The sequence below is a fragment of the Panulirus ornatus genome, chromosome 69, assembly GCF_036320965.1.
Source record: "Panulirus ornatus isolate Po-2019 chromosome 69, ASM3632096v1, whole genome shotgun sequence".
Classification (NCBI taxonomy): Eukaryota; Metazoa; Arthropoda; class Malacostraca; order Decapoda; family Palinuridae; genus Panulirus; species Panulirus ornatus.
In genome coordinates this window covers 15248571-15264922 of record NC_092292.1, presented here as the reverse complement: position 1 = coordinate 15264922, position 16352 = coordinate 15248571, and the positions used below count along the sequence as shown (strand labels likewise).

The window sequence follows — 16352 nt, the reverse complement described above, 5'->3', positions numbered from 1 at the left end:
AGTACAAAACACTGACAATGAATAGCTATAAAATAATTTTTTGAGAAGTTCATCAATGAATGATGATAATATCCAAGAGTAAAGCAGTACCTAGGTACAACTAAATATTATCAATGTGATCAAACTAGTAATGACAGATACACATTGGTGATAATATTTGAACTGAAACAAGAAACCATCCAATGTTGGAAGGAAAGGGTAATACAAGAAAAAACAGGTTATGAGAATTAATGGAAGCAAATGGCAGGGAATATGGCTGAGAAGACTAGAAAGAAGAGAGAAGAGAATAAATATTTAGTAACAAAAGGGGAAGATCTGTAAAGTTTACTTTCTGAATGATATATAACATACATGAATTATTAAAGCAAGCAAATGGCCTTATCATTTAGTATCATTAATCTACTTCCAATTCCAAGGGATATACTGAAGTAAATACAGCCTCTAAAATCACTTACACAGATCCTCAACCCATACCCAGCGAACAACATGGCACACGCAAACCCTGTCCAGGTCAAAGGCTATCTCAGGTGAAAGAAATAAAACAAGAAAAAAGAGAGTAGAAGTTAACAAATGCTCTGCAGGTGTTTGCAGACTTTACTCTTAAAGGAGGAATGAAAAAAAAAAAGTCAGGAGAAAGAGAGTACCACAACTTAGATGTTCAAAGGAAGTGGGTATCATATCTGTCAATTCTCAAGTGGCCAGTCTCCACACAGAAACTGTGGGAAGCAGCAGCCAGGTGCTGCTTTAATTCTTACTCTGCACACAAAACAGTATATCAAGTGAGACATATGTCTACATTCACACCACTTCTACACAGAAAATGTTTGCGCTGCATCCAATCTCCAATCATTTCATCAGCATCTTCCTCTGAATGAGTATCATAAATAAAATCGTAAATAGCAAGAAAGTTTGGCACTCTTTCAAAGGCCAACATTAGTGCTACTGAATGAGTCACCTCACATTATCTTTCAGAACTTTTTGTAAATGTATGCCATTTTCTTTGTGTGCATGGCAGCAATTAAAAACAGATGAGCTCACTTTCTTCTTTTGGAAAGTAATACAAGAGGGGAGGATTTCTAAGTCCCACTCTCACTATCTACAGATAAGTTAGTGGTATTTTTGTGAATGCTAGATAAAGTTGACACACTTACCAGCTTTACAGGCATTGCAAGACATCGAGGACATGATGGATGTTTCAATCTCTTTGACTATCAACTCAAAGTCCAGAAACTTGCCCAGGCTGGAGAGAAACTTTGGTAAGCGGTTCTCCCCAAGGAAGCGTCCTGCACGTTTGTGCATGCGATCCAGTTCCTCATCAAGCTCTAAACGTAAGGCTGTGTAATTCAACCTGGAAGAGAGCCAGAAAATCCAGAGGAAAATGATTTCTCACTTTATGGTAACAGATGGCATGGGCAACTGGATTCTCTTATCATAACCACATATGATAATTCTGATTATTTCATGTATAAACAGTGAAGTCCTATTATTAATATTTTCTCTATTATTTCACATTTAGTTTATACCTCTGTCTCAGTATAGTTGTCAATATTCTTGTAAGTCTGTCTGTTCATGTGCTTCTGTAGTGTGTCAGTGCAATTATTACTCTTTTTGTCTGTACCTCTTGATCACCCTCTACATAATCATCTATCTAATGTACCTATGTATTCACCTCTATGTTTATTGGTACTTAAGGTTCTCCCAGCCTGTCTATTGATACTTCAAATCATTCACTCTCTTTTTCTTCCTCTCCTGTCATGCTTTCGATGTGTCTCTTTAAATATGCTGATGTCAGTGTATTCAAGTGTTTGTTTCTCTGTATATTTTTGAGTCTGTGTAGGTAAGTGTCTTTAAGAAATGTTAATGTTCCAACTAATTGCATTTTTCTCCTCTACACTTGAATTGTTACAAAAGTTTGCTACTACATAATAATAGAAACATTTTCTCACATCTTCCCTAAATGTTCTTCCCTCAGATCACTTTATGTTCCCTGTAATTGACAGGTTCCTCCAATTATAATTATCAGAGAACTGCACAATGTCAAGTGTGTGTCATTACATTTATCATTTGTGTGTGTGTATGAAATGGGAAGACATGGTGTGTGTGTGTGTGTAATTACCTAATTGTACAGTATAGGTAAGAATCTGTATATTGTGTTCATGGGGGTCTATTCTCTAGTGCTTGTGAGTGAGTTGATATGTAGGTGTACTGGTGACAGCCTTGAGTGTATATAGTGTCTGTCTATCAGTCTGTCTATGTTTTGGTGTCACCAGTCACTGCTTGACTATTATTACATCTCTACTTTCCTTTCAAATCCAACCTTAGTAAAAAGCTAGCCTCAAGTTTAACTGACCTGGAGGGATGAAATTTCTCCACCTTTTCTTTTTCCTGCTGTGTGTAGGGCACTGGCAACATCTCATGAGAGCCACCCTCAACATCCACACTATTGAGGGAACCCTCTGCCTCCATGTAGGCAAGTAATGGGTCCAACGGGTCGTGGGCAGCATCGTGGATCAGGGTGGGATGTAGAGGGCTACCTGTGCGCCAAAGACAAAGGAAGAGTTTAGAAGAGATGGATTTAAGGAAGACCATGTGTCACTCAGCTGTTGCTGCTGGGAGAGGCTACACTTTATTACACAAAAAGATGGTGATTAACTTCACAGAAATCTAGCCATATTGATATACCTTATCGTACAATGGACTGCTATTTCCTACCTTAATTAAAATTCCAATGTGTGCTTTATCGATGCAAAGAAATGCCTTAAGTCATAAGAATTTGTAATTAACTCTGGAATAAAAGCAATAAGTGACATTGGCCCATGCAACACAATGTCATTCACTGTGCGGACCACTACCGTACGTATTTGTCCAGTTTGTCTTTTCCAGCAATCTTTTAAACTGAAAGGCGCGCTTCATCGGCATGTGTCACGAGAAAGACAAATCAACACCGGGAAGGATTCCTAGTTTCAGTTATCAGTTTAACACAAAGGGGGTGTACACCATATATCAATTAAAAGATAATCGGTAATAGTCTTTACGGTAATAATTATAGGTAATCAGCAATAGTCTTTACGGTGATAATTAGTCATAATGACTCAGCAGATGCTGAACTACCGGCACTGGGAAAAATTCTTTATGCATGTGTCATCCACTGAGTGGGTGATGGCTGAGAATGTACAAGGATGTTACGGTAAACACATCAAGCATGTGATGAGCCGAGCGACGCGCTAAATTTAATCATAGGTAATCAGAAATAGTCTTTACGGTGATAATTAGTCATAATGACTCAGCAGATGCTGAACTACCAGCAGTGGGAAAAATTCTTAATGCATGAGTCATCCACTGGGTGGGTGATGGCTGAGAAGGTACAAGGACGTTATGGTAAACACATCAAGCATGTGATAAGCCGAGCGACGCGCTAAATTTAAATCTCCACACTGCAACAAAGATGAATAATCTACTAGATTTTCCTTTTCCATGTATCCACATTTTTTCTCCTTTACCACAGCCATACAAATGTTAATATGAGACTAGTCATATAACTTCTCGGGAAGCTATTAAGAAAAAGCAAGTTTCCTACAGGAGTGGAAGTGCTTTGAACAAGCATTCAACTATTCTGGGGGCTCACTTTAACACCGACCTTACGCATCCCGAAGTCTCTCACCTGTTCCCTTGAATACATGCCTACCCAGAGGTATGAGGTTGGTCCACAAGTAGGGGGGCAGAGTCGAGACGTACGTACCTGAGGCCAGTGGAGGCAGCAGGAGGAGGAGGAGGGGGAAAACGCCGCATAGCGAGGAGACCATAGTATTGCCACGCCTGAACCCCGCTACCTGCAAAGGATATACATATTTCAGTAGAGGATGAACATCTTTCAGTACAATGGCCAAAATAATGTATGGTGACTGACGTCTACAGTGACGGAGCCACTTGTATGTTGTACCAGACAACGTCTAATTTCAGTTTGTTTTCTCAGTGTGTTATATGCACACAAAAACACACACATACACATGCACCTGCTTGTATGAAATGGGTTGGATTTTACATTCGTGGGGACACATCCATTAAACATTGTTTTGCTGTATAATGTGTTGAATTATTTCTATGCTGACTGCATTCTGTAATTAACACCTAGCATTCCTTACCAATACAAAGAATTCACGAAGTATGATAAAAGAGATTGTTCAGGAGATATGGCCCCACAAATGTTAAAGTTCTCTCCCCGTACACTGTAACAAATAAGTAATTACAAATAGGTCACTGATTTTATATATATATATATATATATATATATATATATATATATATATATATATATATATATATACAAACGAAGAGGCAAATGTAACAGACACAAGGTACTTGTACAACAGAGTATAGCAGACTGGTGGTATCAGGGCAGGCAAACAAATGCGTACACTTTTAGTGAAAAATCTATCGAGATTTTCACTGAAAAAAGTTGAAAAAAAGAAGAAAACTTCAAATATGTCAAGCATGGAAGGTAGGCTTGAAGCCAGCAGGAACCCCATAAACGGGCATGGTGGCGATGGGAATAAATAAAGGCAAACAGTATGAATTATGTACATGTGTATATATGTATATGTCTGTGTGTGTATATATATGTATACACTGAGATGTATAGTTATGTATATTTTGCGTGTGTGGACAAAGGCATCTATCGTAGACCTTTGTCAAAAGCACTTTTATTTCATTTCAATTTTAGAGCAATTATTATATCTTGTATATCTATGTAACAAAGCAAATAAATATCTATTTTTCGTAAGCCTTAAAAAGCCAAGGTTTTCGTAAGATTCAAAGGCGAGTTAAATTACACCCTATCAATAATCTCTAAAAAATATAGTTATACTATCTTATGCCTGATTAAACAGTAAAGTATATGTACTTGATATACTTTCATACAGCATAGGAATTCGTTTATGCCATTCTTTTGAAATACTGATGTGTCATCATTATGATGCGAGAAAGATGAAATCATTGTAGACCATGTGAACTCAACACAAATTATTTACGAAACTCGTTCTTACTTTTTCATTTTTTTTTCTCTCGAATTTACTAAAGTCTTCCGGATGGTCTGGACTGTTCTGAATAAATGGAAATGTACCGTAAGCTTAGGCAGTAGAAGCTATCTCAACTTATTCCGAACTGTTTCAACGTCATATATACTTACAGATTCCTAAAAACCATATGAAGAATTACGTTCTAACACGTCCTTAAAATGGAATTTTAACAATCACTGATCACACACACACACACACACACGAACATATATATATATATATATATATATATATATATATATATATATATATATATATATATATATATCACCGACGCTACACCTTACCTCCATGGAGCCGGTCGTCTGAGCATCAGGAAGTGTGTGCACCGTTTTTAAGCACATGCTATGAAGGTTATCGGGCATCACGTGAGCAATAGTACCTGATTAATACACCGAGGGTGACTGTGAGAACGATAAGAAAAATAGGACTCACCAAAGAAAAAATACAACCTTGCTATCTGTGTCGCAAGTTTTCATATACAGAACACTGCGATGAATAAATCGAAGACAACGGCGGAAGTATGTGTCAAACAGGATATGAAACAAAATGTAACAGCTGCAATTATATATATATATATATATATATATATATATATATATATATATATATATATATATATATATATATATATATAATCCTATGAGTCCACAAGGAAAATGAAACACGATAAGTTCCCAAGTGCACTTTCGTGTAATAATCACATCATCAGGGGAGACACAAGAGAGAAATATAAGTCAGTTGATATACATCGAAGAGACGAAGCTAGGACGCCATTTGGTAAACATGCAATTGTCCAAGACATACAAGGAGCGTTCATAAACATCACTTTACAAATTTTATCAACAAAAAGTTATCTAATTTGTATAGACCATCACTAATGTTAAGATTATAATTCTTTGTGTATTAAATAATAGAAGATTCAATGATATTTCTCGTGGTAATAGGGTTAATAACTGAGATGGAATTACTCCAATCAATACAATGATCATAGTTTTTTAACGTGATTAAACAAGGCATTTAATTCTTGTCCCGTTCTTATACTATATCTATGTTGCTAAAGTCTAACAGAAAGATCCTTACCAGTCTGCCCAACATAAAATTTATCACAATTTCCACATGGCACTTTATGGATGCATCCAAGAGAATTTTCTGGTGAATTCCTGATTAAGACATTCTTTTTAGTATTATTGTTGCTGAAGGCAACATTTACATTAAAGGATTTAAGCAACATGGGAAGCAAAGTGAAATTATTATCAAAAGGGAGAACTAAAAGATTCTTGGTGTCAATGGGAGGTTTGGGCTCAACTCTATAAAATGATTTCTTTTGCTAACTTAAGGTTAAGATTTATCAATGAAAGATCTAGGGTACTTTAACTTAGATCCAATAGAATATATATTCTCAAACTCATTATATATTAACTTCGATCAAACAGAATATATCTTCTAAATCTCATTATACATAAGTATAAAAACAGCATTTAAAAATAAATGCAATGATTTTTCACTATGTAAATAAGTGTCCTTTCAATACGGGAGTATTTCAGTGCTTCTCTATGTCCTTCAACTTGTTAATGCAAATGACCTTCGCACATTAATTGAAATGGAGAGATTGTAAGAAGATTAAGAGTACGACATGAGTGAAGTAGTGACAAAAAGCCATTTCTTTATCGTTAAAGGATGCAATCATGTTGCTTCACTCGAGTGTTATTGACAAACGTGACAAGAAATACCATATTTATCTTACAGTGGTTTCAAGTATTGGTAGTGCTGAAGAGTCTGAGGAAAAAAAATTGTTTATCACTTAGTCGACTGAGATGAGACAAAATGCCGACTAGCAAGGAGTATCATAGATTCTACTCATTAGTATGAATAAATGGAAAAGTACCATTCAACTTAAGGTTACACACAGCTTATTGTCCATGACATAAGCTGAGCTTTGGTACTTGAATATCTTACTACCTTTATGAACAAGTCTGACATTTATAGCGTTGCGGCAATACTCATGCTATGCTCGTACTAAGCCCTTAAAATAAGCTTTTCTGCTTCGTTTATATTCTCATGCTAGGCTACTAAGCCCTTAAAACACGCTTTTCTGCTTCGTTTATATAAAATTCTATCACGAATCCTTCTGGCGAGGAAGTTTTCGACATTCCCTTAAAGTTTTTCCGTTTCCTACAATGGACTGCCAATAAGCAAGACCTATATATTTTTCTATTTCAAAATTCCGTTGATTGGCTGATGTCTGCAAGGGCCAATTTAAAAACGGTGGTGAAACGCAACACTTATTACTTCTCGCTAATGATGTGTAGGCTAAAGCCTTGCACGGCACAGGCTGGCATTACGAAAAGTGAAATATAATAACTAGACTGTGCTGTTAGGCACATAAAATATCTCAAACTGGAAAGAATAATCGATGTCTATCGATGGCAACCGTCTTTACAATGACACAGACACACAGACACAGACACACACACACACACACACACAGCGTTTCTCTTGTAAAAGACACTCATTCAAAATCAGAGGCGTCCAATTAAGGACACATAACAAATGATTACTTTATCCTGACTTCACTTGCGATGTAACTTCGAGCGAGCAAGCAGTCCGGGAACTTTACAACTTTTATATTTGTTTACCGGGAACTTAAAACTTTTTTCTTTGTTTTTGCATACTGAGGGAATATAAGAGGCCTTAGAATTAGGTTAACAATTGAAGGTGTTTATGATATTTCGACTGACGGATATAACCTGCCGATGACGGCTTTAATGACCCTAGTAGTCGACAGACCTTAAAGCCTAGCTTACCTAGCGACTCGTTCAATAGAAAACTGGCCTTCAGAGTGGAGCCATACTCGACCATACTTAAGCCCATTTCCCTTCATTTCCTTGATATCTTTCGACCCACTATAAAAAACAACTGAAATCTGTCATTTCGATACATTTCATTCCTCAATGGAAATACTTACGTTATTAACATCATCCCAAGGAATAACTGTTATCAAAGAATGACTTTCTTATCAGTGTTATGCGTCTCTCAGTATAGCACTCCAAAACACTCCTCTAGTGAGAATAAACACTCTCTCACTTGCAATCTCATCTCTCCAGCGTTTACGATACCTGAGATAAATCTAAAGCAACAACAACAACAATAAAAAAATATCGATAAGGAACAAGTCCATTTTTTCATTCTCAGCTCCACCCCACTCCCCAATTGGGGCTGGAGGAATCAAGCCCATTGGCTCAGCCTTCCTCCCCCACAATACACCACTGGATATCTAAAGCAGTTGTCTCATCTACTAATCAAGTGTGGAACATATACACATCAACATCTAAAAACATATTTCCAAAAGTACACACCCAACCCAGGTGTTCATCCTCCCTGAGTGGTCGATAAATGGGTGTGTGCGTATGCGTAAAACAGTAAAGACACATTACCTATACAAAATGAGAGACTAGGCAACATGACTACAATTATCTACCCAAACTAAGAAAAATTATCACTGAAATAGCACAAACTAATCCAAGTCCCAGGTGAATGGCAACACCGGCGCCATGTTGGTGGCGGGATGCTGTGACCCGCCAAATTAAAACAATTCAGTCACTCAAGATTTTCGTTGCAGCAACAGAAGGGATATGTGAAACACAAGTCAAACAATGTCATATTACCCGATAGGCTATTTTGAAAAGAATAATAATAAAAAAAATCAACTCCTTTATAAAAGCCGATTTCATGTTAGGAAAGATTGAATACGACCTGATATAGTTGTGTTTAAACACATCCACCACTTCGCAAACTTAACAGATAACGAACTTTTAAAATAAATAATTTAAACACGAACATTTAAATTGTCAGGCAAATGCAAACTTAAAATCCACCCATTAAACCTCGTCATTCATTGACAAAACACAAACGTAAACCTTACAGATGCGTACTTTCAAGTCAAATTCTTAAAATCTGTTATCTAAACACAAACCTTGAAGATAAGACATCTAAACGAAATCTTATGCAGTCCATCATTAAAACTCAAACTTTTAAATTTGTCGAACAACCGCGAATTTTTAAACTCCGTCACCTTACACCTATTTCAACACCTTCACTTATCTGACACATTTTAAAGTTCCTTAATTTAACAGCATTCTTTAAACAACCATTTAAACGTTAATCTTGAAAGTAGGCCTCTGAAACTCAGCATAACCTTTGAATTTCATCATTCAAACTCAAGCTTACAAAACGTATTTAAACTTCATTATTCAACGCGAACTTTTAAATCCCGCCACTGCAACTGTACCGCCATTTAAACTGCTCTGCTCGTTCCACGGCTGCTATTCAAATTCATTCATTCTGTCCTTTTAACTAAACTCGGTCTTTACTACGCTCTCATTTGGTAAACATGACATGTTTACCAAATGGCGTCCTAGCTTCGTCTCTTCGATGTATATCAACTGACTGTTATATTTCTCTCTTGTGTCTCCCTGATGATGTGATTATTATACGAAAGTGCACTTGGGAACTTTTCGTGTTTCATTTTCCCCGTGGACTCATAGGAATATCTCGATCACGCGCAAAATTGTGATCCTTTCCAATATATATATTGGAAAGAGGGGCAAGTATGAAGTCTGTTGGGGATGAGAGAGCTTGGGAAGTGAGTCAGTTGTTGTTCGCTGATGATACAGCGCTGGTGGCTGATTCATGTGAGAAACTGCAGAAGCTGGTGACTGAGTTTGGTAAAGTGTGTGGAAGAAGAAAGTTGAGAGTAAATGTGAATAAGAGCAAGGTTATTAGGTACAGTAGGGGTGAGGGTCAAGTCAATTGGGAGGTGAGTTTGAATGGAGAAAAACTGGAGGAAGTGAAGTGTTTTAGATATCTGGGAGTGGATCTGTCAGCGGATGGAACCATGGAAGCGGAAGTGGATCATAGGGTGGGGGAGGGGGCGAAAATTTTGGGAGCCTTGAAAAATGTGTGGAAGTCGAGAACATTATCTCGGAAAGCAAAAATGGGTATGTTTGAGGGAATAGTGGTTCCAACAATGTTGTATGGTTGCGAGGCGTGGGCTATGGATAGAGATGTGCGCAGGAGGATGGATGTGCTGGAAATGAGATGTTTGAGGACAATGTGTGGTGTGAGGTGGTTTGATCGAGTAAGTAACGTAAGGGTAAGAGAGAGGTGTGGAAATAAAAAGAGCGTGGTTGAGAGAGCAGAAGAGGGTGTTTTGAAATGGTTTGGGCACATGGAGAGAATGAGTGAGGAGAGATTGACCAAGAGGATATATGTGTCGGAGGTGGAGGGAACGAGGAGAAGAGGGAGACCAAATTGGAGGTGGAAAGATGGAGTGAAAAAGATTTTGTGTGATCGGGGCCTGAACATGCAGGAGGGTGAAAGGAGGGCAAGAAATAGAGTGAATTGGAGTCATGTGGTATACAGGGGTTGACGTGCTGTCAGTGGATTGAAGCAAGGCATGTGAAGCGTCTGGGGTAAACCATGGAAAGCTGTGTAGGTATGTATATTTGCGTGTGTGGACGTGTGTATGTACATGTGTATGGGGGGGGGTTGGGCCATTTCTTTCGTCTGTTTCCTTGCGCTACCTCGCAAACGCGGGAGACAGCGACAAAGTATAAAAAAAAAAAGAAAAAAAAAATATATATATATATATATATATATATATATATATATATATATATATGTGTGTGTGTGTGTGTGTGTGTGTGTGTGTGTGTGTGTGTGTTTTCAACTACATTAACTCATACGCATCCTTTAGAGTGATCCTCCAGCTTCAAGACTGCGCTACAATCAGCAGCAGGGGAATGATGGGCTCCTTGGCGCGTTAAGTTTCTCCACAAAAGATTATACGTCATTCCATCCACTGACGATGAAAGAACATGGCCGATGGTGTCGCATCATTCGCGGTGTAACCACAGAGCAGGGCAAAGTCCGGTAACACCTACATAGGGATGAGTAAAGCCACGGATTACCAGAGGGAGGAGGAGGAGGAGGAGGAGGAGGAGGAGGAGGGGGCCTTCGTGTCTCGCTCACTCAGACGAGAGAGAGGTAGGTACACCAGTGAACTCTGTAAGGGTCGGGAGCTGTTATCTTGGGGGTCTCCACAGACAGGCTGTTATCTTCCCTTCGATTAATCACAATCTCGAAATTAAATGCCAGGTAACCTGTGCATGATTCAACGGGTGATGACCAAAGCGGATGCCATATGTTGTGTGGAGAGAGTGATGGTGGTTAGAAAAAAGAATGAGGTAGTATCTTGGATAGATGTGGATGCCAAGGAGACGAGGAGGACTCAAAATGGCGAGGAAGGAGGAAGAGAATAATGTGGGATGTAAATACACGAGAGGACACGTCCCAGGACGAAGGTTTGATGAAAACAACAGATGACAAGGGGTCCCCACCCAGGTGGGGTTAAGTGCACGCGCACCCCTGTGACCTCTTGCGACAAGGTGGGGTTATACAGACGACACGCGGGTTGAATGGAGTCGAAGCGGTTGTCGCACGTGAAACGGGTGGAGACTGCAGAGGGGGGGGGGGGGGTAAACGGGAGATGGCACTGTGGAAATAAGGTTATCGCACATTACGTCAAGCGACGGCAGCAGTAGGGGAGTTCAAGTATCGTCCGCCCGGTGACGTAAGGTCACAGGTCACATACCTCAACCCCTGACTCACTCGCTCCTAAACCCCCTTCCCACCCCACAACCAAACCCCCCCCCGCCGCCTATCATCGTACGAACCTCAGGACGAAACCTCATCACAAGCGATGTCACACACCCCTCCGCCCACAGCGGCACCACAGGACTCCGTATCCGCTTCCAGGTGGTGCTATGGGGAGGCGGACCTTCGAACTCGCTCATCGAACTCGAAACTGAACCTTGGTATCGTTTCAACTCTCTATAATCTAGCTCGAACCTGGATAAATCTCTTTGATCTTTTCTCTATATGTGAGGTGAGTTTTTGAGCTTCTTACATGCCGATTAATGTAATCTACGAGCTTCTGAAACATGGTCACATGATGCTCTGAGAAGCAAAACCACGGACCCACGAAGTGAAGCTGGCTCGGCCTCTGCACTTCGAGCAACTCAGGGGTGTTGATTCAGTGTAAAGTCTATACTTCCATCAAATGTATGAAGAAAATCGCACAGTCTGAGGGTCTTAAAACGTCAGAATCACTTTCTGTTAACAGGAAATTGCTTTTACAATCTAGTGGACGTACCAGGATCATCCCAGCAGCTTTGTCTGCTCTACCCTCTGCCATTCTTTGCTGGATGTGTTACATGTGCACCTCGTCTAATTATACATAATCTATCTGTAATGGTCTCTGTCCATGGCGACAGCGTAACTCTTATCATCCATCACCTAAAGGTAGATACTATAAGAAGTGCGATGCCTCATTTATCATTTCTCTCCCGATGCCATCTGCATTGGTTCGGATCCCAACGGTAGGGCGAGGTGACATCCTCCTGGACACTGAGATGAAGTGGGAGGAAGTGGCAGAACCAGAGGTACTGAAAGAATGATAAGCATTCGTTGCTACGTCAGTTCCACTAAGTCACACTCCCTTGTTCATTGTGGCGATTCAATTCAATTTTCAAAAGTTTCACTCGGGGGAAAAAAAAAGGGATCTAATCCACCATATTGATGAGATGCCTCCATCATAATATCACCAGTTTCAACTGGCTTGGCCCATGTATGGCAACTGCCTGAGTCTCACTCCCTGTATCTTACGATGATATACCACAAGACTGGCCCGACCCGACCCGGCTCGGACCGGCAGTCCGCAGTCCAACACGTAACAGGCAGACATATGCCACGAGGTGAGGTACAACTGAACTCTACCCACTATCCCAGGGATTCAGCAGTTTCGCTACGTGTTTCAGGAGACACTGGTGGGAGGAGAGAGAGACACCGCGTCGTCAAACCACAGATCATAATCCAGATTGAAGTTCAGATGAGCTGACGGTGTTAGGGAGAGGCAGATAATGTCTTCCCTCCCTCTCCAGCCAGCCAGGATATAGCGAGGCTCACCATAATCCTCTTACACATTTCCTCCATTGAGGCCACTCACTGAGGCTGAACACCCAAGCCCCCCCACACCTTCCTCCCTACAAGAGTACTGACATGGAAGAGCTGTCGACGCTCAGCATCCACTGCACGTATTACTTCACTTCCGACACGTCTCTCCTCCAACTTAGAACCTCCACGAATGCCACTGTCTTCCTAACCCGGATCTTCTCCCACCCCGCAATACCTTACCTGCTACCGCTGGGGGAGGGGGGTGGCCTGTGATCTGCAACACCATTCGGCACACACAAGCACACACAAGAAACACAATTAACCTCGTTCGGAACTTTTTTCCCCTTCCTCCCTCCCCACCCTCTTCTCTCTCTGTCACTCTTCACTCACTGTCCAATCCCGGCCGTGAGTGTGTGTGGGTAACGACTGAGCAGAGAGGCCTGACTACCAACAATGGCAGAGCCCCCGCGCGCAGCCCGGTGATTATCGTGGTATCAGGGGCGCAGGTACACACACACACACACACACCACCGCCATCAACGTCTTCAGATACCACGCTCCCCTTGCGTGACTCCGCCACTGTATTGGAACCTCTCCACACTCGGCCCCCTGCCTCCTCCTCCCTCCACCAACCAGCCTGAGGAGCTACCTGCTTTCCTAGTCGGGGCTCGAAGTATGTATGATGGTTTTGGAGGTCCTCTATCCCCACAGCTCTGGGACCTTACCTTATCTTCCGATGGTCTTAGAGGTCTTCTACATTTAGGTTTGAGCCTACGTTTTTGGACAGTAGCTAGATTGTCCTTGACTGTCGAACCCTATGAGTGGACTGAGGCGCTATGAACAGTGTGCCTTCCACTCACACGTCTACAACTGTCCACAGGTCTATAATACCATGTTACGACGTCCACTCCATGTCACGTCCATCAACAGTTGTCAGGGCAGTAGGTACGACACCTCAGGACCACAAACCTCACCTTAAGATCACCATCAAAAGTGAGGATCATCATCGTCTACATCTAACTCACCAGTAGATGTTAGACCCATCAATAAACTTTCTGGTCTAGTACTTACGTCCTATCTACTCTCTTAAGACAAGCGTTTCCTAATACAGATGGATTATATATTACGTTATGCCAGTCGAAGCGGACGCCCTTGGTGGAGTCGGGACGAGGGGCAAAGTAACGAGACGTTGGCATCAGGACGACGCGGGAGTGAATGAACCAAGACATCAAGGGGTGACAATCGATACCCAGGGATGACGTGGTGATGGAGCGAATACCTGCGTTCTCACACCTCTCATATATCTGGAGTGATCTGATTGTGTCACGTCCTTTGGGGGTGTTATCTCTGATAATCAATTATGCTTGTCATCTAACCCCATGAAATCAGAATGACACTGTGAACAAGTATATATATATATATATATATATATATATATATATATATATATATATATATAAACGGAGTACTGATCGAAGGCACATATCTGTCAAGTCTGACGTCGACCAAAAACTGGAGAGAGAAAAGGAAGACTGGCTTTTGAATACGTCTCTTTCCATGCCTCACACAGTGAAACATATAACATAATACACGACCCCCGTTGACAACATAAACTGTCAGCAAACAGAAGTGTCCTTCCCTGATGATGGGATCTGATAACCTCGCCAGCCCTGTGAAGGGCGGTGAGGAGGAGGAGGAGGAGGGATATAACAGCCTTTCTTAATGTTGACCCCGATAACCTCTCATTTTGTAATCTGCCAGAACGAGGGATCAGACACAAGCCCCCGAAGGTCGCGTCGGTACACGGGGCGTGTGATTAGCCAGGTGTGTGTGTGTGTGTGTGTGTCCTGGAGAGAGCAAATGTTTAGAACACACTCATTATTCCTGATTTTGGTTAAGAGTGGCCGTCTTACCATTCCGTTGTGACTAGAATTAAAAATAACGAACGTACAACAACGACGATATATAGGCGTGACTGATTGGTGGCCTCCGGTGCGATTGCATCACCTCCCTCCGTTTCTGTAATTCCACATTTCTTTCGTGGCTGCAAGCTTACGGGTCGTCCCTCCATGGGGAGTTTGTTGATCTGCTGCTGTGGGATACCTAAGTTCAAAATGCAGAGCTGTAGAGGGAAGTGTCACGGCGAGACTGGTTTACTGAAGACATTCACAACGACTCCAGTTCCTGACGGGGGATCTAACTCTATTGGCATCAAACTCTACGTAATGGTATCTGATCTACTTCTAATGGTACCTAGTCTAACCCTATGATATCGCCGGGTTTAAATCGAATTCATATTTGAGTCATCCCACTCTAATTCTATTCGTTGTACTTCCAGACACTTGGGTAGGAAAAAAGGGCTCAGTTCGTCTGTCCATACAACTGAGAACAGGTCGTCTGAATATACTGGCCTGCGCAAGGCAGACACATACAACAACTCGAACCGCAGCATAAGCTTACATACACCTCACCTCCGCTGAAGCGGACGAAGGCGTCGATATTTTTGTCTACGGAGGAGGCCGGTACACCTCATGGCATCGGCGGACCTGCCATCACAGCCATCGACATCAACGAACAATCTCTCCCTACCACACTTCACTCACGCACCCTACCAACAGAGTCGCACATCTGTTGGCCTGTGATGCCGCGGGGGAGTACATGGGACCAGAGGTTTGGGAACTTGCTCCCGCACACATCCCACCGCACCGGAGGCTACACCGGCAGCGCCTCCCCGCAGTAGAGGTCAGCAGGAGGTGTGTCGTCAAGCTGGTGATGGTGGGTACAGGCACACCAATAGCCACGGCATCAGGCATGCATGTTACAGAAAGCCTCAAGATGCTCCAACCTCGTTCCGTTTACTATGCACAATTCTGGTCGTCCCATCTTTATTCTGGCCAGTGTGTGTGTGTGTGTGTGTGTGTGTGTGTGTGTGTGTGTTCGTTCAGTCACGTAACCAGAACCTAATTACGTAAATTCACATCAGTCACTTTCACTACGTCGAATGATACGACGTGTTACGTCAACATCACTTTACCCCACGTCCTTCCACGAGGATCCAGCTGGTCAGGGGGCTTATCGCTCCGCTTATGCTGTTTGTAAATAGCCATCCCTCCCCCCCCCCCAACACAAGGTCAGATAACCTGGCGTGACCTGACGTAAGTGGCGTCGCGCGGTAAACAATGCCATCGATAAATGAGAAGGTCTCGGACAACTCAAGCTCCGTAAACACTCTCCCCTTACGGCACGCCGCCGACCAGGTTC

The 16352-nt window shown here is 41.7% G+C and overlaps 1 protein-coding gene across 9 annotated transcripts in view; it reads right to left on the bottom strand.

Annotated features, from left to right (window-relative positions):
• LOC139747564 (sphingomyelin phosphodiesterase-like) overlaps window positions 1-16352 on the bottom strand; it is a 77458-nt gene that overhangs the window by 26136 nt on the left and 34970 nt on the right. For 4 of the 9 annotated variants that reach the window (XM_071659987.1, XM_071659986.1, XM_071659980.1 and 1 more), the window contains exons 1-4: window positions 5363-5479; window positions 3740-3830; window positions 2351-2534; window positions 1152-1348 (exon numbers count right to left, since the gene is read on the bottom strand). In XM_071659987.1, the coding sequence (XP_071516088.1) occupies window positions 1152-1348; window positions 2351-2534; window positions 3740-3830; window positions 5363-5440 (550 nt within the window). In that variant the 5' untranslated portion in view covers window positions 5441-5479. Of the gene's footprint in view, window positions 1-1151; window positions 1349-2350; window positions 2535-3739; window positions 3831-5362; window positions 5480-13481; window positions 13545-14218; window positions 14308-16352 lie in introns of those variants that run through there. The other 5 variants (XM_071659983.1, XM_071659982.1, XM_071659984.1 and 2 more) reach the window with 3 other exon arrangements.